This window comes from Podarcis vaucheri (genome assembly GCF_965113315.1).
Source record: "Podarcis vaucheri genome assembly, chromosome: 7".
NCBI classification, from domain to species: domain Eukaryota; kingdom Metazoa; phylum Chordata; class Lepidosauria; order Squamata; family Lacertidae; genus Podarcis; species Podarcis vaucheri.
Genome location: NC_138765.1, coordinates 42631939 through 42654688, shown reverse-complemented (window position 1 = coordinate 42654688; position 22750 = coordinate 42631939). Strand labels below are relative to the sequence as shown.

The following is a 22750-nucleotide window of genomic DNA, read 5'->3' as shown; positions in this document are numbered from 1 at the left end:
AATTGAGAAGTGTACTGGACTCTAGAAACACAAATCTCATTCAAAACAGCAGAAGGCATTTTCTTTGTCAGATCCGACACCAATGTAGTAGTTCAGGGGAGAGTAGGGACAGAAGAGAGTATCTTCAAAGAGGGTGGTTGGTTGGCACATACACATACATACACACACACACACACACACACACACACACCCTCACTGCATCATTTTGCTGCAGACCCATTTGATATCTCTCTGGTTTCTATTTGAACTCAGTGAGGAATCCTAATATATTCATTGCCGTAAGCACTTAGCGAAAGAAAAAACCCGCAACCATCTTTCAAATCATTGTTTGAAAGTGATAAATCCCCACCGTGACCCTATCAATACTGAATATAGAACAAAGGTTTTATTCAGGAAGACAGGCTAGCACCAGCAATTGAAAATCTGATCACAGCTTGATTATTTCACTGCAGAGAAAAATCTGTTTCAAATTAGGGGGGAAATTGTTCCTGGAAGAAGCGATACTGAGCTAGGCTGATGGTAAGAGCAGGGCAGCAGGGAGGGAAAGAGAACAAACAACACCAAGGGAACTGGAACAGCTTACCATACTACCCCACAGGACCAGACCAGCTGAAGGGGGGAAGGAAATGGCCTGCATGAGGAAGTAAATAGGATCTGTAGGGGCATCGCTCCTCTCTGCAATTCACGCCACATGCAGCTTTTGTTCATGAGCCTCTGTGATCCCATCCAACTTGCTAACACATTGAGTGACTGTGGTGAAAGCAAGTAAGTTGCTGTTGACGTACGCCATTGCACTGTTGCGTATGCATGTCAAAGGCAGAGCTCCCTTTACTTTGAAAGATGACTGCTTGAATTGTGGAAGACTCCATCCTAGAACATCTGCTTTCCATGCAGAAAGTGCCATTCAATCCTCTGCATCTCCAGGTAGCGTTGGGGATCTCCCCTGCCTGAGACCCTGGAGAGTTACTGCCAATCTCTGTAGACTATACTGAGCCAGGTGGACAGATGGACTGAATTGGTATATGGCATATTTTCATTGTTCCTATGTTATTAAAACACTATTATGAAGTATGAGAAAGTGACTGACAACTGCTCTTCATCAGGCTGGGGTTTGTTTTGCATTTTCATTCTTGACTATGTCCACAAGCACACTTATACCCTTTCGCTGAGAATCTTGCATGTTCTCCATCCAAATATTTATCTTTCACTCCTACTGGCACACCTGAAGAGCCCACCAAGCAATCGGTAGGGATTAAAAGATTATATCAGATTTCTTGAAGAGGTTAGCTTTGTCTGTAAGTAAGATGCTGTGGAAATACTTAAGGGACAATACTGACTGATTAGGGAACTCAGATTAGTTAGGGGGAAAGTCGCAGATGAGTGGGAGTCCCCAGAATCTCTAGGTAAAGCTGGGGGAGACCTCTGTCCAAAACCCTAGAGATCCACTGCCAGCCAGTGTAAACATTACGGAGCTAGATAGTCCAATGGTCTGACTCTCTATAAGGCAGATTTCTGTTGTTTACATTTATGAATTGCTATATACCTTTCATATATACAGCATTACAATTTAACCTTCAATCAAAAAATGGGGTTAGAATCTACACCAGGAGCACTTGTCACTGTAGAAATTACACAGAAGTTGACCTACAACCTCTCATCCTGCACGGTAGAAAGCCATGTCCCCATCTTTCAGTCACATAATAACAGTATCTTTCAGCCTTTCAGTGCAGTAATACCACCCCAGTTCACATTTTAGAAATTTTTTGGACAAAAGACCCCCAAATTCCAGCCAAAGCCCTGTATTTGGTGTATTTATCTTTTTAACCTCAGCAAATGTAATGTGCTGGGGTAAGAAATGTTCCAATAACACCGATTCAGGGGAAGATGGGGCTCACCAAAATGAACGGAGCTGCCGATAAAATTTTCCAGTGAACACAGGTAGTTCATTGAGCCGCTGGTAGGCTCCATCCAGCAGACCTTTTATCCTTTCTCCTTCCTTCAACATGCCCTCCAAATATTAAGGTAGATGCCACTCTGCAATACTGCCAGGTTCATTGCAGTGCCCTGCCTCCTGGATGCTGTTTAGTGGGGTGGGGTGGTTGCAGTGTTATTTTACAACTGGGGAAACTCAGATTCAAACACCCCACTTATCCACAAAGGGCTTGCAGGGTGACCTTGGGCCTATCACCATCTTTCAGCAGGCTATTCCAAGGATATAGTAAAAGGGAGGAATCATGAGTTTCTTGGATGAGGACACAAAATTCAAATAATAAACATAGGGTCAATGGTGGGAAACAAATCAAAGACTCATCATTAATTGCAAAATACAGACACTCAGCAACTGTATTTAAACAACACAGTAACTGAGACTCATTTTATTTGTCCTTTCAATGTACATGCTAGTTATTCATTTCATATAATTTACAAGAGGCTTATGAAAAACAGAATTCATGTTAGAAAGGAAAGAATTGGGGGATTTTCTCAGCAAGCAATGATCACGGGCGGGGGGAACAGTACATTATGAAGAAGAGCAACATCTAGAAATAAAGGTAAAACAAACATCTGTTTTCCTGTAATCCATTAAATTCTCAGTGGGGCTTCCTTTATTTCTTTTTTAAGTAAAACAGTATAGAATGTCACAGTATACAGGAAGACTAAATGGCGAAAAGGAGATCACCCATACCCACAAATATACGCAACACGCACGCACACACACACACTTATCCCTGCTACTGGTCCAGGATCCAAAACGTTTAGTTAAACATCCTAAAATTCCCTATTTCCCATTCGTTGGTAAACTATACAGGATTACACTGTACATGGCGTTAAAATTACAAAAGGTTTCGTATTTACAAAATCTGTACACGCATTTGCAAAACCCACAAAAAATCGTCTATATATCACAAGTTGCTACACCAAAATATTAAAAATGGGATAAAATTATACATTTCTCTTTTCTCTCTCTTTCTCTCTCATTTTAAAAAGGGTCAATATTTCAAAGATGACCGAGACAGACAGAGACTATCTACTTTCCCCACAATAAGACTGGTAAGAGAGCTGCAAACCCCAGATCCACTTGAGATAATGACTGCAGAGTCTCTAACTGGAAGCCACTGATCTCCTGTCTGCTGGGGGTGGAGGGGCAGAGTGTGCAGAACTATGTATGTACAGAAATGCTGAATCAAGATTAAGGATCTCTTTGGCTAACATTTTGGCATTAAATTTAAAAAGAAGATGAGAGAGAGATGGGAGGGGTGAAAAGAGAGGCAATTCCTCCCCTCTCCAATGTGCTATGTACGTAATCACCCAGAGCGCAATCTGCCAGGATCGTGTCCCGTGGAAGCCTCTTGGGAAACTTCTCTTGCATTAAGGCTGCACAACTTTAATTTCATTTTGATGAGACTTGGGTGGGAGCAGTTCTCAGTGCTGCACCCCAGTTCCTCTTCTACCCCTACTCTACAGGACAAGGAAGAGGAAGTGAGAAATCCTAAATTGATGCTTGTCACGCAATTGCAAGACGAGACGACTGTGTTTACTCTTACAGGACCAAATACTTTCCCCCTCCTGTTTTATGCGCAAGCAAAAATGGTATCAAAACCCTTAAGACAGACATAATTCAGAGGAATAATCTACTCGACTTCCCCCCCTCTGCTTCCGGACACGGTATATATAAAAAACACATTAGTTAACCAGGCATGGCAGAAAATAAGTCGCTTCAGCATGTCAAGTAAATATTAGTGCAGAAAAGGTGGGATTCTTCCCCACTGTATAAATAAGCTTTATGCGTGGCAAACAATTAAATAAACCATCGTACCCCACTCACACCCAGTACACAGATGCTCCTCAGTGAATATTAAAATGTATTATCAAGTAATTAAAGTGTATGTAGTGCAAAAATGTTACAACCAAGTCTTATGCACATGCTGCTTTGCACTTGTTTCAACATCAGACAAACATGTGGTGCCTGAAATCATGGACACGCATATACATACTTGTCACATTTGGTACGATGTCTTAGCCACAGAAATACCCATGTACTTTATTTTATATATACACCTATATATAAGGGGTGTGTCTATGTGTGTGTATACACACCCACACATACATTGTTGTCCTTTAAAAAACATGACTACCATTACAGTTTACATAAACACAGACCGGAAAAATATATATCCAATACCTGCTTCCAGATGCTCCAAGGCTCAGAAAGTTTGTGCTTCTAAGTCGTGCAGTCATTTGTGTGCCCTCTCGTTTAAAGCTCATCCTTTTTCCAGCTCAGGAAAGAAAGACCAGTCTGTTTACATCCACACGGTAAAGGATGAGGGCAACCGAGAGGAGAAAAATCAACGGCGACAGGCACCTAATTGCTCATTTCCATGCCCTGCGATGAACAGTCAAGAGGATTTCCCATCCTGCTCCATGCACAGGTGGCAAAAGACAGTTTTTGAACACACACACACACACACACAACACACACACACGTCCATCATACCGTGCTTTTCCATATTATAAGTGGCAGCAAATCAAGGCACGCTGTACTAATTTTGTAGCATTTTGATTAGCTGATATCGCTCACTGGGGAAGATCTGACATTTTCAACTGGCTGCTGGGTCTTGCTGGGCCATAGAGAGTAACAGAAGCTATGTGATTATTCTGCATCACCTGTACAAAGAAACAAAAAGGAATACTGTCAGACAGCCCTTACCGTCAGAAGGACTACAGAATTCAAATTCCTCCAAAAAGAAGCCCAAATAGCTATTTTTATTGGAAAATCAATAAAAATGATTTTTTAAAAACCAAAAAGAACCCCAAATAGGTTAGCAATAATATGGAGAACTAACACTGCCCAGTGGACTAGAGACTTGATCTGCGTGACCTGGACTCAAACCTCAGACTAGACATGGATTCCTTTGGTGGCTTCAAAATAAAAGTCTCTTCGAAACCGGTTTTAAACATGAACCCCCTTTTAGTCTTTTTTTCACTGGCTCATTTAGACAGTGGGGCCTGCAGGTGGCTCCTAACCTTACCTTATGCAGCCCTTGCCATCTCCTGAAGCAGCCCCATTCTTCCACCGCATCAGAGCTCCTTCCTTTTTGTTTCTTCTTTTCTCTTGGCTTTTAAAAGTCCCCCAATATTGCCCTTCCTATATAATTTAAGAACTGGAAGAGGCACTATTTTACTGAATAAAAATAAATTGAGTCACCCCCCCCCCCCCGTTCTATGGCTCAAGGTAATGAAATTTCCCTTCTGTGCATACAACACACTAAAGAAGAAAAACTTGTATTCATCTGTTGAATTTACTAGATAAACAAATCCTTGGTATGCCAATCTGAGAGTAACCCCATCAAACCCAGTAGGGCTTACTTCTGAAAAAAACTGCACAGGATTGGAAATTCTAATCTGAGAAAGCCATGGTGAAAACTGATGTCTTTTTCACTTTTTTTCTCTGGCTCCACCCATTATGTTCCACCCCAACAAAATAACCACAAGTGAATGAGGCCCTCAATCACGTTTCCCATCCCAGTGTGGAAAATAAGTTTTTATCATTGCATCCAAGTTCTTTTTATCCTACTACAGAGCTAGACTTGATAATGATGTGCATTGTGCGATTCACTTCAAATTTGTCTGCTGAACTGGTCCCACACACAATGGACTTAAGTGTATCCCACACCACATCAGCCAAGAATGCAGAGTGCTTCAACAGTACAACATGGGAAAAATGTCCACAGACTTGCAGAACCAGCCACTATTTCAAACCAACTAAATCCAGTGCTCCATCACGTCTTTTAGCTAAGTAAGCTTTCCTAACCTCAAAGATCATTCGCTGCAGTCCAAAGCAAAACGTTGACCCAAATGGATTTGTGTTGTTTGGAGAGGATGATCTAAAGAAAAGAAAATCAGGCTAAGGTAACCAAATAATACCAGTAAGATTTTTATTCAATATTTTTGTAACACCCAATATCAGCATAAACAACAAAACCTATCTTTTTAGGGAATCAAACGGAATTTTTCATTACAAAGGTATAATGCTCAACCATGTTTTGCTTTCCTCCACCGCTAGTAAGCATTGCGAGTTTGCAGCAAAGTAGAATGTGGAACTATTGTGAAAGATTACACATTCAGCAAGGTAACTACAACGAAGGCAGATTCTTTGCTTTTCCAGCCTCTCAACTTGCAAGGTGACAAATGAATCTTTTTTATGTCTTACCAATGTCCCCTTCTAGGGACAGCACTTAGCTCTTCAAGCAAACAGGGGTTTCTAGTTTTATGATTCCATAATCATGGCACTTTAATTCAATGAAGCTGTTGAGTATTATTAGGCCTCTCTTTCTCGTAGTCACATGAAATCCAATCAATTCCTATCCAAGTGACAGAATAAAATAAAATATTTACCTGTGAAGTACCACTGGCTTCTCTACAGGATGTCCAAGAAGGTCCTGAATATTGTCCCACTGTAAGAATATGAAAATTACTTAGAGAATGAAGCATGGATTCTAGTGGTAGAATGCAGCATGTCATGTATATCTATGTTTTTGACACTTAAGAAAAAGCAAACATCAGCTAAAATCCACTCACAGATGGCTGGGACTAATACATATGACTTTATTTGCAAACTTTTAAACAATTTTTTTTGTAAAAACTTAAAGGGTCAATTGTCAGCAGCTGTTGCAGATAAACAGACAGCCTGATATATTGGACTTTAGTGGGAATGTTGCTTTGTTATACAGTATATACCAAGCCCAGGGACACCATGAGGATTTTTTTTTGGGGGGGGGGGTTCTCTCATTTTGGTTTAATGTTGTATGTTTCTGTACTTATAATAAAATGCAATTTAAAAAAATTAAGGTAGCAAAGGTTGGCTATGTGTATTTTACCTCTACAATTCAGGTGCTAACTTGTGGTTTGCTACAACAGTAAATTTGGATTTGGAACCATGGTATTTCAAGCATTGTCTTTTCTCATATCATCCTGCTTGCCCAATTTTATCTCCAGTGTCCTGCTTTGAAGGGACGCGGGTGGCGCTGTGGTCTAAACCACAGAGCCTAGGGCTTGCCGATCAGAAGGTCGGCGGTTCGAATCCCCATGACAGGGTGAGCTCCCGTTGCTCCCTGCTCCTGCCCACCTAGCAGTTCGAAAGCACGTCAAAGTGCAAGTAGATAAATAGGTACCACTCCGGCAGGAAGGTAAACAGCGTTTCCGTGCGCTGCTGTGGTTAGCCATGCTGGCCACATGACCTGGAAGCTGTATGCTGGTTCCCTTGGCCAATAAAGCGAGATGAGCGCCGCAACCCCAGAGTCGTCCACGACTGGACCTAATGGTCAGGGGTCCCTTTACCTTTATCCTGCTTTGAGCTCCATTCCACCTAGCTGGAAGATTAAATCTGCAAATGCCTGGAGTGGGTCCATTTCTGGGATGACTCCCAGCCGCTGACCCCAATCACCTCCTGAAAGAGGCCATCTTAGCACAGTGCTCCAGCATACCCTTTCTTAGGCCTGTGCAAATAAGGTGCCACGGCTGACGTTGAAGGGCTGTTCTAGCAAGCACGGCTGGGGGTTCGATTTACCTTGCTATAGGTTGTGCAGGTTTCTGTCTGTGAATCGGTGCTATCTGTTTGGAGAAAGAACAAAGAAAATGACCTATAAGGCTACATTTCAACAGAAGATCCCACTCCTCTTCCTAATGCCCTTCTGCACCAACAGTATGTTAAGTACTATTCAGTACATGGAAGCAACATGGATGTGACACTGAAAGCTAATTCCAAGAGTCTTGGCATATTAGTATTTTCTAAATTTCTATTTCAACAAGACACAGGTTTCACTCTTCTACTGCCCCCCCCCCGCAACACTATTTACTTTTAGGGTTTCTGAGAGTAAGAATTACACATCCCCAGGTGAGTCCCCTTCCTTTGTTTCTTTGTGAACTGCTGTTCTGGGCATGCCTCCTCATTGGAAAGGAGCCATGCCATTAGCTGTTGCTCAGTGACTCAACCAACAGCCTGCTCTGAGGACAGCCCAAACGTCTGACTGTTTGCATGAAAGAAATAATGGAGAATTCAAGCACAACCAACAGGGCAGAATTAATCACCCCCAGGGAAGGAAAAGTTGAAGTGGGCAAGCGTGGCCCTCTTAAGGCCCTTCAATTTTAAGACCTGATGCTGGAGATGTTACATTTTTATATAGACAAGAACATCAAGAGCTGTGTTGCAACTGGCTGTTCATACACTTAGATTTTCCATCAACCTTGGGTGTGTGCTCACAGATGTTAACAGGTGACTAAGAGTACAGTTGTCAGAGGCTCCTTTCCTTGCAGTGCCAACTGTATCTGTGATCACCAGTTTCATATTATCCATATGAACACATATCCACAGTGTAAACAGACCAAATGCTACACTTAAAACTCCATGTTATTGCATCACTCCTAAGATAAATGTTCAGGTTTTTGCATGGTACCAAAACAGGCTAAGGTTGGCATGCTGGCCACCTGCCAAGTCAGTGTCTACTGACATCTTAATCTTTGTCCGCAGTCAGATATTGTCAAAAGTCCCCCAAAGACATGGCGCTTGAAGAACTTGCCTTGTGTCTACAAAGTCAAGTTGCCTCCAAAACCTGACATTTGCTTCTACTTCTTTTAACAGTTGCTGTTAGTTTGCTTTATGTCTTTATTTCCTTTGTTTAAGGAAAGTAATTGGGGGCTGACCTCAGGGCTCCAAAATAAAAGCCAAGGCAAATTGGGACAAGTAACTCATCTAAGGATGTCTCACATGCCAGCCTGATTCTGAACTTGAATGAGGAGATCAAAATGTTGCCAGCCATAGGCAAAACTCTCCCGGCCCTTGTTTCCCCAGAAACTACTGGTAACACATATACACAAATCATGACAAGCACCAAGTACAGAAAAACTGACTGAGATTTGTTCTCTTGGAAAGCAATGACAAGGCTCCTCTGCATATCTCCAAGGAGGACTCCACATCAAAACCTGGAGGCAATTAGAGCTATTCTGCCCTCATGATCATGATATATTTAATAATTTCCATGAAAATTCATTTGAAATAAGAAGCTGATTAATAAATATATCCACAATGAGATAGTTTGAAATAGCATTTGAGAATTTTAGGAAAGGAAAGTTATCAGGCATGAGATCAGCCAACTCTCTCTCCTTCCTAGTGCTAACTAAGGTTGCCTGGGAAATGTTTTGACAACAGGTTCATTTCTTTGGGTTAGGAGCCAAGACTGAAACTATAGTATTATAATTTTTATTTATATTTTATTATTATATAATAATCATTATTATTATTGAAGGGAAAAAAGCCTTGCATTTGCTGGTTTGTGCCACTGATTGCCCCCACGAAAATAAATAAAATAACATCTGTACAAAAAGAGCTTCCTGAATCACCCTTACATCATTCTGGTATCAAGTCCTTTGAATGTTTCCAGATTTTGAACTGAGATTTATTTCACCTACAATACAAATCCCAATTATGTCCTGTTCTAACCACCCCTACATGAATGAGGTTTCCTTCCTGTTCATACTCCCAACAACCTGCCAAGGTAGGTTATCACAAACTCTTGCATGTTAAAGAGTCTCAACAGGGAAAAACTGTGGTGTGTCCAAAGCTCAGTCAGGACTTCAACCCAGACCTAGTATTCTTGTCCACTGGGTTGCACTGGCATCCTGTAAGTATGTCACATTAAGAACAGATAAATATTTTCTCTTGTATTACAATAACACTTTGGGGTGTTAGTGCTGAGCAGTAGTGACATGTCTCGGAAGTGCTGCTGCTCAGTTTTCCTCTCCATAAATTGTTTCTTTGTTAACACACCCACAGTGTGGGAGAACCTGAATCTGCCGTCCTAATTATCTGACATTGTGCAACTTTGGTCCTGTTCTCACTCTGACTGCTTAGCATATTAATTTTTACCACTAGTGTGTGTTTAACACCTTCACCCACTCCTATTAAGTCTTTTAACTTTCAGGTTACTTCAGGCACCTCTTTCTTACCTCGTTTAATGGCTAGTGGAATCTTGAATTCACAACGATGGTAACTGAAATATTTAAATTGCAGAGTTATTGCGAGAAAGGACAAGCATAAATGAGGTATACTATTTCGAAAGTAGCCCATTCTAAATTAAGCACAATATAATTGCAGATAATAGAAGTTGGCAACCTGACCTGGTCACAGATATATTCTCCGCTCTTGTACAGTCTAGTACTTGCTTGAATGTTTAGCATAGCTTTCTGCCAGCCATACCAGTCTTGCATGAAATTATGCTGCCTAACTGGCGGCAACCAGAGTGATGCCAGATACCACAGCAAATATGCAGAACACTGAAAGCTTCCTGACACCAGGTCTTAACTATTTTTTAATCTATTCTAGTATTGTTTGCTCTGGCAGCAGCTTTTCAGGATCTTAGGAAGAGGGTCTTCCACATCACTTGTTGCTATGTGATTATTATTTTTTAAACTGGAGGCACTGGGGACTGAAATCATGACGACCTGCATTCAAAGCATGTACGTTTTCTGCATTATAGACAACCTCCCACCCAAATGTTAAGCACCCTACCCCAAAGAAGTAATTGCTAGTGGTGCCCATGACACAGAAGCACAGTTTGCTTCTACCACTAGGAGCCATGCATTCAGTATTGTGGGCCTACTTCTGCAGGACTCCCTCGCAGGTCAGATCAAACAGGTCCCTCTCTGTGGAACTTCAGGGGTTTGGTGAAGACTTTTGATTTCAGGAGGTATTTTAGGTACCGTAAGCTTCTGTGATTCTATGGTTAATTTTAATTGATTTTATCATTTGTACTTCTTTTTAATCTCAATGTACACTGCTTAGAAAATTCAGTGTTAAGTAGTATATAATTTGAATAAATAAATAAAAAAATAAATAAATACAATAATATAATTGTTAATTAGGTTTTCAGATTCCCACGCAGAAATCTTAAAAATCAGGCATGAATTATGGGTGGATTTTTTTGGGGGGGGGGATGAGTTAAGTTTCCTCTTTGTGGGGCATAAGATGGGAAATCTAGTCTTATGAATGAGCAGAGTGTTACTTCCACACACTACCTTCACTGATTTCCTAAAAAACTGGGTTTTGACAAATTACAGCAACACATCTTGCACAGGGGAAAGAGGTTCTTGATACCCATTAGTTCCAGGCTCTGCAACAGTCAACTACTGTAGTTGAGAAGTGACAACACAGAAACCAAAGAGAAGAATCCAGTATATTTCAGGGAAATTAAAACACAGAAAAATCCATGTTTGTTTTAAAGAAGATTCTAACCAGAAAAAGTTGTGGAAATGTGAGTAACATCTGACGAAGGCTTAGAAACCAGAAAGATCTTAGGCACTGCTGGTGGGGATTCAGAATGGTACCGGTTTCTTTGCCTTCTACTTGATGCTCCCTTCCCTTTGCCTTCCAAATTGCAACAGAGGTTTGGGCAATACAGCTCTTTCTACTCACATATTGAAGTTGTAATGACCAGGGTAGTTAGTATGTAGAACAAATTTCTTCACTTTGTGAGTATTTGCATCAAAAAGGATATCCTGTGGGTGAAATTGAGAAAGGAAAAACAATGAGCCACACAAAGTTGAAATGATTAAACAGCTTCCCATAAATGAACAGAAAGTCCTGGACAGGGTTTTTTTGAAATGTATGCAGGTGGGCTCAGAGAGAAATGATTTCAATATGTTTTCTTATCTGGTAGCAAGAGGATATAATATTATGCAAAAATCACTGTGAAAGCTAAAACCTCCAAATTCCTGGGACCTGCCCTTACTAATTGGAGAAAACTTTCTCTGCCTTCTCCCATTTGTGTTTAAGATGACAGGCAGTGGCACTGCCCTTTCTCCAGAACATTCTTTGAGTCTGAAGGGTTATGTTTTGATTTTGCAAATGCTGAATATCAAATACATAGAATGGGCCCCATGAGATACTAATTGTGTTAATGTGTCACTAGTCAAACTGACAAAGATAAGAAGATAATTTTCAAATTTCTCAGCAAAGGAGCTCTGAAGGATTTGGGCAACATTGATTCCTGCATTAACTGATGAACATGGTACAGGTGTTCTGAAAGCTGTGCACAGATGGAAGCAAAAAAGAAAAAGAAAAAGAAATCCCTTGTTTTCAATGTTTGCAACTTACCACTCCAAGTGTGAAGTAGTTGAAGAAGTAGTCATTGCACTTTGAAGGGACCTGCTTGTGAGGCGAGGGTGAATGAATTTTCATCTTTAAAAAAACAAACAAAACAAATCTACACTTCAGCTTTTGGAAATAAGGAGACAAGTAGATTGTCTAGTTTCATCAATATGTTCCTCTGTTTTGAATGGACTATGTTACCTCTATGGCAGAAATGAGAAATTTGTTCTGGTCCAACAACCATTATTGCCACTTGATTACTGGGCATTTTGGGCACATTCAGTGAACACTAACTTGCATCACCTGAGTGAAATTGGGGAGATCCCTGTATTCTTTCCCTCCCTTCTTATTTTTCCTGGACATTGGTACCTTGGGGAAATCAAATGGGGCCTCAACATGGCTCCTGCATACCAGAACATTTGGGGGGGGGGGGAATCCCTGCACAAAAAAGTAGATTGTCAGGGAAACTGCTTCTACTCTAGCCTTTTCCTGACATACTAGTTTTCTGTAGGTGGGAATCTGTTATGATGGAACCTTCCATCATCCTGCATAATCTGAACAGTGAAGTCCAGACATCAGTTTACCACCTAATCTACTAAATAAATAAATAAATAAATAAATAAATAAATAAATACAGTCAGTTAGTAAAAACTGGGGTTAAGCAGGATGAGAAGACTGTCCTAAAACTGAAGCCACAGAGCAGTTAGAAGGTTAACATTTATTAAAGAACTTCCAAGCCTGTAGGGATATTGAAAAGTGTGAACAGTTAATTTTAGTAGCCTAACACAGAGATAATCTGTGTTAACTTGTTATTGTAGTCCAACCTTATCTTCTGACTTGTAGAAAACTTTGTGAGGAGACCCCAAAGTGCTCAGAACATCTTGGCACGAATCACCAAAATAAACACAGCGCTCAAATACCCGCATCTTGGCATCAGCTAATACACCAGGGCCGCAACCTGAAAAACAAGGGAAAGTGTTAATAGATGGGATACCACACTTCCAAAATGTTGCTATGGCTGGAAGCCTTCATTCAGCTCTCATCCAGCTAACCAAAAGGGTGAAACGAGAACAGAAATTGCACTGTGGCAGATTTTAGAAGTCTCTCAACAAATAAAAATAAAAATGAGCAACTTCAGAGAGGTGTAACTCAGGATGCAAGTGACATTAGCAGGATCCAATCAGAAAAAAATTAAACACTAAATAGAAATGTACAAAACACACTTGCCACATTGGAGCAACTCTCAGAAATAACCTGTGGAAGACAGATTATTCAAATTCATGCACACTAGTCCTCCTCAATCTGGTGGCTTCCAGATTTCTTGGACTACAAATACTGAGAGCACCACATTGGGGAAGGCTGGTGCAAATTAGCATGCAGCTGAAGCATCCATTTCCACCCATTCTGTTCAAGTCCTATTGAAATGAAGAGGAGTTGCACAAGAGCAGAAGTGCTCTTTCTGTGGGGCTGGGGTTGTGCTCTTTCTTCTTTAGAAATGGCCCAAAGCAGTACAATACTATTCATTGCATGAAGTGTGGGTTAAAATTTTAAATAATTTGCAACCAAAGTTCTGCACAAGCACCGTTCTATAAAAGATACTCTAGATTAATCCATATTTTATCAGGAATGATTGTTACATTTTTACCCCACCCTATAGGGGCTATAGGCAACACACACACCCCTTCCCGTTTAACCTCACAATGAAACTATAATAGAGAGCAAGTTAGACTGAGAGTGCGTATGGCCGTCTCAAGATCACTCGGTGAACTTTGTGGGTTTGAGTTTCCTGGTCCTAGTCCAATACCCCAGCCATCACAGCAGGTGTGGGTAACTGTGTGACATCCAGATGCTTCGGGACTATTAACTCTCACCATGCCTGGCTGGAAGTGATACGAGTTCGGAGTCCAACAGCAGCTGGAGGGCCACAGACTGCCCACCCCTGTCACACACTTTCATGAACCAGAGTCCACTTCAACAGATGCATTAATGTAATCCTAAATTGGCACACATGACTGTGTGGAATGGATAAATTAGGTCCAAGGGGGGAAAAATGAAAGAAGGTCACACTGTGAAAATTTGCTAGAATCAACATAGTGACACTCAATAAGGCCACGCTGCTGATAACACCAGCATCCGGGCTTCAATAAGCTTATTACCACACGAAGTGTAATAAAAATCCACAATCTCTGTTCAAGCCATAGGTGAAAGTATTTTAAATGTAGCATACATCTTACATAAATTTAACATGGATCAACATTTTTGTTAATTATGAATCCCCTTTCCATTGTCCTGCTCTCAGACTGGGAGTTCTTTAGATACACTGGCATCCAAATGCAGTACATTCACTTTAAAACTGAGTTTTGATATGCATGAGTTAACCCTTCAGTGCACAAAGCTAATAATGAGTAGCTAATACATCCAACATCTTTTTCTTTAAATTTCAGGCATGTATATATGTTATCTGGACTTCACACTCTACCTTGAAAAACCATTTACAGTTTCTGGATAATAGCTAACTCCTTCCTACTATTACCAGGATATATGATCCCTGTCCTAGGCAGCTCTCCTTTCGCCTCCTCTGTAAAAATAGAAGCAAATTCCACTTAAAATTGGCTACAGTTTCATTCATCTTGTAATCAAGACAACCAAAAATCCTTCACTTTGTGAAGCTAATCTTCAAGTGAACAGAAGCAAGACTTGATGAACTTTTCATTCATTACAGTATCCACAAATAAACTAACATCAAACCTTCAACCAAATGCTGGATTGAAACTGCACTCATTTTACCTATTTCTTAGGTGATTCTGCTGTTCTTCCAAGAAGCTCATGGCAGCCAGTGCAGTTGGGCCAGGATTGGTGTTATATGCTCAGTCTTGCCCTGGTGAGCAGCCTAGCTGTTAAATTCTGCACCGGCCAAAGTTTCCAAACCACCTTCAGAGACCGCCCCATGTATAGTGCATTGCAGTGATCTAACTTAGAAGTTACCATAGCATAAGGCTATTCCTGTTCAGGTAGGGGCACAGCTGGGTCACCAACCCAAATTGATGCAAGGCACTCCACGCTACTAGGCCACCTGAGTCTTAAGCAACAGCAAAGGATCCAGGAATACCCCCAGGCAGCGTATCTGCTCCTTCAGAGCGAGTGTAATCTATCAAGAGCAAGCAACTTCCCATCCATACAGTCTAGGGAACCATCCACTAGTAGTGCCTCAGTCTTATCTGGATGGAGCTTCAGTTTGTTGGCTCTCATCTAGTCCATTACCAAGGCAAGACACTGGTCCAGCACTTCCACTGCCACGCCTGCAGTTGTAAAGGGGAAGTAGAGTTGTGTGTCATCAGCATATTGCTGACAACATATTCCAAAACTCTGGATAACTCCACTCAGGCTTTTGTGTTCATATGAGACTTATGAGCAAACTTGTATGGTTAGCCTCCTCCCCTAGAAACCCCAGATGTCTTCCCAAAACTGAATTCTTCAAGGGTGGAGCAACATCCCAAATCAGCTTCAAAATATGGTTTCATATCCTGGTTTGGTGGACTCTTGCAAATGATGGTCAGATATATGGTGTTGGTGTGGCTACAACATGACTTCATAAACCATGGTTTGGGGGTCACATCTGAATTCTAATACACACCTGACTACTGGCTGACTGACTCTTGATCCAGTTTTAGGCTTCTATGTCTCTATGGTGGTAAAGAGCACCTCCTAATTCCCTTTGCAACCCTGCTAAATCCCTGGGAATCTTTCCACATCTTCCAAAGGTTCTGATTGTGAATCTGGTTCATAGATTCTTGCTTGACAGACAGACTTACTTACTGCTCAAGGAGAACCCACACCCCTCCACGTAAGACAAAGTTTCATTATACCAAGAATGGTGTTGCAATGAACTTGGAATCAACTGAGGCAATATTTCCTGGAATGTACGAGTCATCTCCAATAGAGGAGGTGAGAGAGAAATCAGAAGTAAGTACTTGAGAGATTCCGATATATATAGGTTGCCCATATTCACATTTGTGCCTTTGAAAGGAAACTTCTGCTCACTAATACCTGCAGTGAGTAAGCGAAGCCGTAAACCTGAGGGCCCAGCTCCATCTCTCAGAACATCAACATTCTCTGCATACACATTTCCAAGGAAACAGCTGAGGGGCATCATAGGAGCCCTGAAACAGCAAGATCATGTACAATTAAACAATATGCAGATTAGTGCTAAGCAACACATTGTTTCCGGTTCACTTTTCTATACCAATAGCGAGTGCTATCTATCTAAACAGCCCTAACTCAATAGTGGTGTCGCAAACACAACTTACAGATGAAGAAGCAAAAAGAGAAGAACTGCATTCTTTAAAGGAACCTTGCCATTTACTAAATTTTTGCGAAACAGCCAGCAACACAACAGAATGCCCATGTTAAAATTTAAATTAAACTACCACACAACGAAGTCCACACTATAAACATTTAAATAACTGGATTTCTAACTGGAAGTAACTCTAGGGAGCTTGTTATGGCTGAATTTGAATGCTAAAGTATGGCTGAGAAAGATTAACTATGGCTAAATTGATAAACTGCATAGGTTGCAATTGACCAGCAAACAAGAATTAGAAACCATAGTTTGCAATAGGTTTGCAAACAATGCTTTGATGAGATGTCTGAATTGGTAAACTGGTTATTAACATCATTCTGCCTTCAGAGGCTATTGCATCTTCAGAATAGAGCACTGACCAAATAGAAGCAAATAAGCAGATATAAACCATGGTTTTCGCCTGCACATTTTGAAGATAAAACTATAGTTTTGGTTCAAAAATTATCTTTACAGATCCTCATGGTTTGAGAAGATGCTTAAATTAAGCTTGGCTCAATTAACTCTTGAGCATGTTAACCAGCAGGGTTGGTTGGTATGTTGTTAAATACCAGAGTAAGTTATTGTGTGAAGAGGCTCTGTACTTTTAATCTGGAAATGGACTTGCTTGAAAAAGCTTAAACACAAAATGACAGACTATGTAAATAGCCAAGTAAACTTGAATACTGTAATAAAGCTAAATATAGCCAGCATAATTATATGCACATAAAATAACACGAGATTTGACTTTCACTACTTATCTATTTGGAGATATTTCCCAAAATATAAGAGCTACTTACTTGGTATCTTGCAGACTGTTTCCACTATAGATGTACATACGTTTCACAGTTGCACCATGGGGAATTTGCAGGGAAGCTAGGCCATGGGCAAAGTTTGGCTGGAAAGGTTAAATTAAAATTATATTTGATTGCACAACACATAGTTTTAAGTCCAATAATACTAAATCTTGTACCACATACAACCAAGTAAAACTTTATCTCTCTACATGGCAAAAACTAAGATTAAAACCCACATGACGTGTCCTGCAGCAGTTAAAACCCCCATGAAATAACTTGCAGAAGTCACTTGCATGTACATGTACACACACACACACACACACAGTGGATCCCATGGCACACATACTCTGGGGCTCCACAAACCATTTCTTCTCAGTAGTCTATGAATGTAGCTGATTAACAGACATAGACAGCAGGACCCCCTCCCCCCACTCATCATCCTTTCTTCCCCCTCCTATTTTGGATGGGAGATTAATTCAGCACCTCCTACTAGGAGGCTAGTAGTTCATTAAACTTCTTCCAACTGGGAATATTACTGTTGTTTTCTTGTCTTGCAGTGCAGTTTGAATTTTAAAAGAAACAATCCATGGTAAATGATGGCTGCCACTCTATATTGCAACCTATATCTACATCGCAGTGGTCCCAGAATGTTAGCCAATTGCAGGGTCCCTAATTTCAGAGGTGTCAGACACTGCAGTGTAGTTATTGTAAAACGGTAATTTTCATAAAAATTATTTGCGAATCTTGATTTGAAGATTTAGGGAGCCTATTGTAAATCCACATGCACTTTGTTCAATTACCATATTTTTCTGTGTATTGGACGTCCCCATGTATAGGACGCCCCCTATTTTTGGGGACTCCAAGTTAAGAAAATGGGGGGAAATTGCCTTGACTCGTTGAAATTGGGGGGGGGTTGCCCAGAGGCTAACAGCCCCGGGTGTCTAACAGGCTGCCTATCAGCTGTTCCCTCGCCGGCAATCGCTGAGCTGGATACAGTACTCCAAGTGTGGTCTGACCATGGCAGAATAAAGGTAAAGGGACCCCTGACCATTAGGTCCAGTCGCGGACGACTCTGGGGTTGCGGCGCTCATCTCGCTTTACTGGCAGAGGGAGCCGGCATACAGCTTCTGGGTCATGTGACCAGCATGACTAAGCTGCTTCTGGCGAACCAGAGCAGCGCACGGAAACGCCGTTTACCTTCCCGCCAGAGTGGTACCTGTTTATCTACTTGCACTGGGCACTTTCGAACTGCTAGGTTGGCAGGAAGAGAGGGACTATTACTTCCCTTGACCAGGACACTATACGTCTGTTGATGCAGCCTAGAAAAAGCATTCACGCTTTTTTTTTTTGCTGCTTTTGTTAACACCACCAACAGTTTGAAACAACTCTGATTCCAATCTCTGATTTGAGATTAAACTATGGTTAGTGGTTAACTATGATAATACCAGTTCAGATATCACAGTAAACCTATAGTTACCACTAAGCAGGAAAAGGAAGAGGGGGGAACAAGTGGGGTGGAGAGAGGGAGTGTGTGTCAGCCTGCAGGATACTTCCATAGTTTGGAAATCAGTTCCAATGACAGCTGAACTAGGCCTAAAGGGGAAGTAACATATCTCAAAAATCAATAAATTAAGGCACAAAGAGAGTTACAAGTCTTTCAAAACACAGTGACTGCTTTGTTTAACAACGTATTTATGAACAAAGAAGATTTCAGACCTCATACTTTGGAGTTTCAGTCCATGAGTCCAATTGAAAGGAAAAAGACAGTCCTCTGAAGTTGAGGTGGAAAAGTTGTTCAGCAGAGTTGTATACTGGAAACACACACACATACATGCATATAAGAACAGTAATTTATCCCTTTCCAATCTGATAGTACTTGTCAAGCAGTTTAGCTCTTCATTTAACTATGCCTAAAGTGCTTATGAAACATCTAGCAGCAGTTGGCGCTTCAACCTGTCTAAAGGCAAAAACGCATGGGGTGAACAACAGGGATAATTAATGAGGCCAGATAGGAGGTTTTCAAATGCTCAAGTACCAGACAAGATTTTTCTATTCTCATTATCGCTATTGAATTTGTAGGATTGAAAAAAACATTGCAAACCCATCAGGCACAGGCTCCATCCTACTTGTTTCTCCCACTTTCCTCACATGGCTTGGTGAAATTGTAGTGTAGCATTATGTGTATATGAAGGACAATGCTAACCATGGGTTGTTCTTAACCAGGGTTTGTTATTGTTTAACAAACCCTGGTTAGAATGCTAAACCTAGTTAGTGTAAACCTCCATAGCAAAATATTGGGTTGTAGTCAACTAACAGAGTAGATCCATTAGTCAGGTCATGTCTACTCTGAGTAGAACTAAGTGGATACAATTCATTGTTACTATGAGAGGAAGGAGGGCACAAGCCTGATATAACCAGCAATTGTAATGAGGACTGTTGTCTCTGCATGTGGTCTGAAGCAATATCATTATAATCTGATGGTTTTATAATTCTGTTAGCACTGATCTGCTTTTTTGTCTCATCCCAAACATATTCATATGACACTGATTGCAGACAGATAATACTTGATGACTTGAAGGCGTTTTGAAATAGGCATTGTTTCCTTTGGTTTACTCACAGCTTTAGCCAAACAGGATTTTCAAGTTTCTAAAGCACTATTGCAAGTATAGGGAACCTTTTTCAGCCCAAGAACCTCACTGCCTTCTAGGCAACCTTATAAGAGTCACATGCCAGAGGTGGATAGGGCCACAGGCAAAAGTGGGCCAAGCAATGACTGTACCTTTGGACAGTAGGCCTGTGTCTACACACACTATTGCACCCCTCTCTATCATCCAGCCAGGCAAGCAGGAAGCATTTTCAGAGTTCAAGGACACATTACAGCCAAGCAAAACCACCCAAGGAGGATGTACAGCAAGGCCACTGACTGGCATAGCCTAGGAAAAGAGGGAGTATAGAGAGGCAGATAGAGAGGCTGGGGAGTTGGAGTTGCATTGGGTTCCTGGGCCTGAGGTTCCCCACTACAGCTACCTGAAAAACCTGCTTGACTAGAGAATATAACAGAGCCAGAGAAAAAAATTAATGAAACATAAAACATAAATGCCACAGGAGACAAAGTCAATATTCTTACCATGAATTTCTACTGGCAGGGGTTATTGGAGGGCAGTCAATAGTCTGGGATGGCTCTTCCCACTGACTGGACAGGCAGGGTCCCAAAATGATGATACTACCCAGAGGAGGGTCCATCCCACTCGCACCAGACCAGCCAGCACAGAAAGAATAACCCATCAAACCACATGGACTCCATCCACATAGGAGGACACCAGTTCCAACAGGTCCAGATCCAGAAGACTAACACAGGAAAAAACAGGCCAAGGGGCAAACAGGGAACCTTTTCAAGAGCCCTATTGCCTCCCTGAGCCTCCTAGAGATGGTTGAGGATAAGGAAGAAACCTTCTGCCTAGCCCTTACACATCAAAGGAAACAAATATGGCCTCAGACTTTGGGAAGGCCAAAGTCCTATCCAAGCAGAAACATCCAGAGTGCCTGGACCATTCCTTGGTTGACAATGGAGCAGGACAAAATTAAGGAAGAACCACCTTGTGAGCTCTGTGAAAGATGGTCTTAACCTTTAGGACCGGCATGTCCGAAGTCTGTTTGGGGGGGCCTAATTTGGTCTGCCAGTCGGTTTAATCTGGCCCCCACCCACAGGCAATTGTTGTTCCTCCCGTGGTTCTAAAAAAAGGTCAACAACTTGAATCCTCAAAAAAAGGTCAATAACTTTGGTCGGCCCTCATGCATGTTCACTTCATCAAATCTGGCCCTCTTTGAAAAAAGTTTGGACACCCCTGTTTTAGGACAAAGGTCATATCAGGCTGAAGTACCACTTTGTCTCATAAGAGTAGGATGATCTCTCCCTTGGGCAGGATCATAGTTTGGGACCCTGCCTGTCCAGCCAGTGGGGAGAGCCATCCCAGACCGATGACTGCCTTCCAGGAACCTCTGGCAACATAAGCAAATCCACAATTTTCAGCTCTCTGAAAATATATATATTGTCAGTCTCATGCCTCTACTAACTCATTAGAAGCTTTTCTTAATCACACTTGGCAAGATAGATGATGAAGCACATAGAAAGCTAAAACCAAGTTTAATCCTCCTCCATAAACAAATAATCCTTTGTGAATGAGACCCTTTGGTCTATCTGACTTTCAATTCTAGTGATGCATAGGGAACAGCCACAGGCACAACCAACCAAGTATCCACATGTGAACAGTGCCAAGAATTGCCAACTCACCTCCTGGATGTGTTGCTCCAAAAGACTGATCAATTTGTTCTATGGTTGGAGCAATAGCCTGAGAGTTAAAATGGACACCACTGGAAGGAAGGAAAAATCAATATTGCCATGAACACTTTCAGTCAATGGAGTCAAAGGCAAATGAGAGATCAACAAACACAACACACAGCTTTTGTTGGTGGACAGCTAATGTACTTTTCAATAAGATAATTCAAAACAAATCAGTGAGCAATGTGCAAGGTCTCTTGTGAAAGCCTCTACGTGCATTGGGGACATAACCTGACTCTCTTTGACTCATTGTTTTAACTTATCTGAAAGAAGTGTGTATATTTTATGCCTGAATATCAAGAAGCCTTATATTTTTAAAGTCACCATGATCACACTTCTTAAAGTTTGAAACCAAAATATTAGATATCCAGACAGTTGGCAATATTCCAGTTGAATAATCAGAAACAAAGTGGCCAAAATTGAAGCCCCTTGAACTGAGTCGATATGGGGAAAAAATTAACATGTCCCTCTCTGGGGCTTTGCCAGGCGTAAGTCTCTGAATCAACATTGGATCAAATATTTGTTGTATTCAAAGTCACTTATAAAACAGCTTCATGAGTCTTTCATCTTCACAATTCATTCCGAACTTAACTATTTTTACAGTCACTCAGAGAAGCAGGTCACTATTCCCCTTCTACAGAATGAAGTAGTACCTGTACGGCTGCTCTGTGCAACCCTGCTTCAGTGAGGTTTCCATGAAGCCTTTTGTGAAATTTATGAATGAAGATATTTTGGAAAGTCACCAAGAAAAACACAGTAGAAATATACTCAATACATTTTTAAACACAGGAAAAGAGAGGCTTTTGTTTCAATTATGTGCTTCACTGAGCAGAGTAAGATATTCTGAGGGCCTGAAATGAAGCCTCTTTTAAAGCCAGTTTCTCTCCCCGCTCCTTGTTTTCAGCAGTTATATCTGCATTGTCACACAAGAGCACACAGAAATTAGCTGAGGGACAATTTGTAGAAGAGCACAGCTTAAGCCTTAAGATCACCTGAGGACAGATCCTTATTAAAGACCATTCCCTTTCCCTAAGAAACTGTAAAGGTGGCTGGAGATCTCCAAAAGAGAAATCTCAGCACCCTCACCAAACCCTTCCAGGATTCTTTCAGGTAAACCATAGTTTTGAGGACTGTAGCAT

At 41.2% G+C, this 22750-nt stretch overlaps 1 protein-coding gene across 1 annotated transcript in view; it reads right to left on the bottom strand.

The window, feature by feature from the left end:
• Window positions 1-2313: 2313 nt before the first annotated feature.
• Window positions 2314-22750, bottom strand: part of PHAF1 (phagophore assembly factor 1) — a 45053-nt gene continuing 24616 nt past the window's right edge. Inside the window, exons 6-17 of the mRNA XM_082232365.1 lie at window positions 21564-21643; window positions 18989-19083; window positions 17276-17373; window positions 16187-16299; window positions 12964-13097; window positions 12146-12229; window positions 11465-11547; window positions 10000-10043; window positions 7565-7608; window positions 6394-6452; window positions 5810-5882; window positions 2314-4662 (exon numbers count right to left, since the gene is read on the bottom strand). Coding sequence (XP_082088491.1) covers window positions 4573-4662; window positions 5810-5882; window positions 6394-6452; window positions 7565-7608; window positions 10000-10043; window positions 11465-11547; window positions 12146-12229; window positions 12964-13097; window positions 16187-16299; window positions 17276-17373; window positions 18989-19083; window positions 21564-21643 — 997 coding nt within the window. The 3' untranslated portion in view covers window positions 2314-4572. The remainder of the gene's footprint in view (window positions 4663-5809; window positions 5883-6393; window positions 6453-7564; window positions 7609-9999; window positions 10044-11464; window positions 11548-12145; window positions 12230-12963; window positions 13098-16186; window positions 16300-17275; window positions 17374-18988; window positions 19084-21563; window positions 21644-22750) is intronic.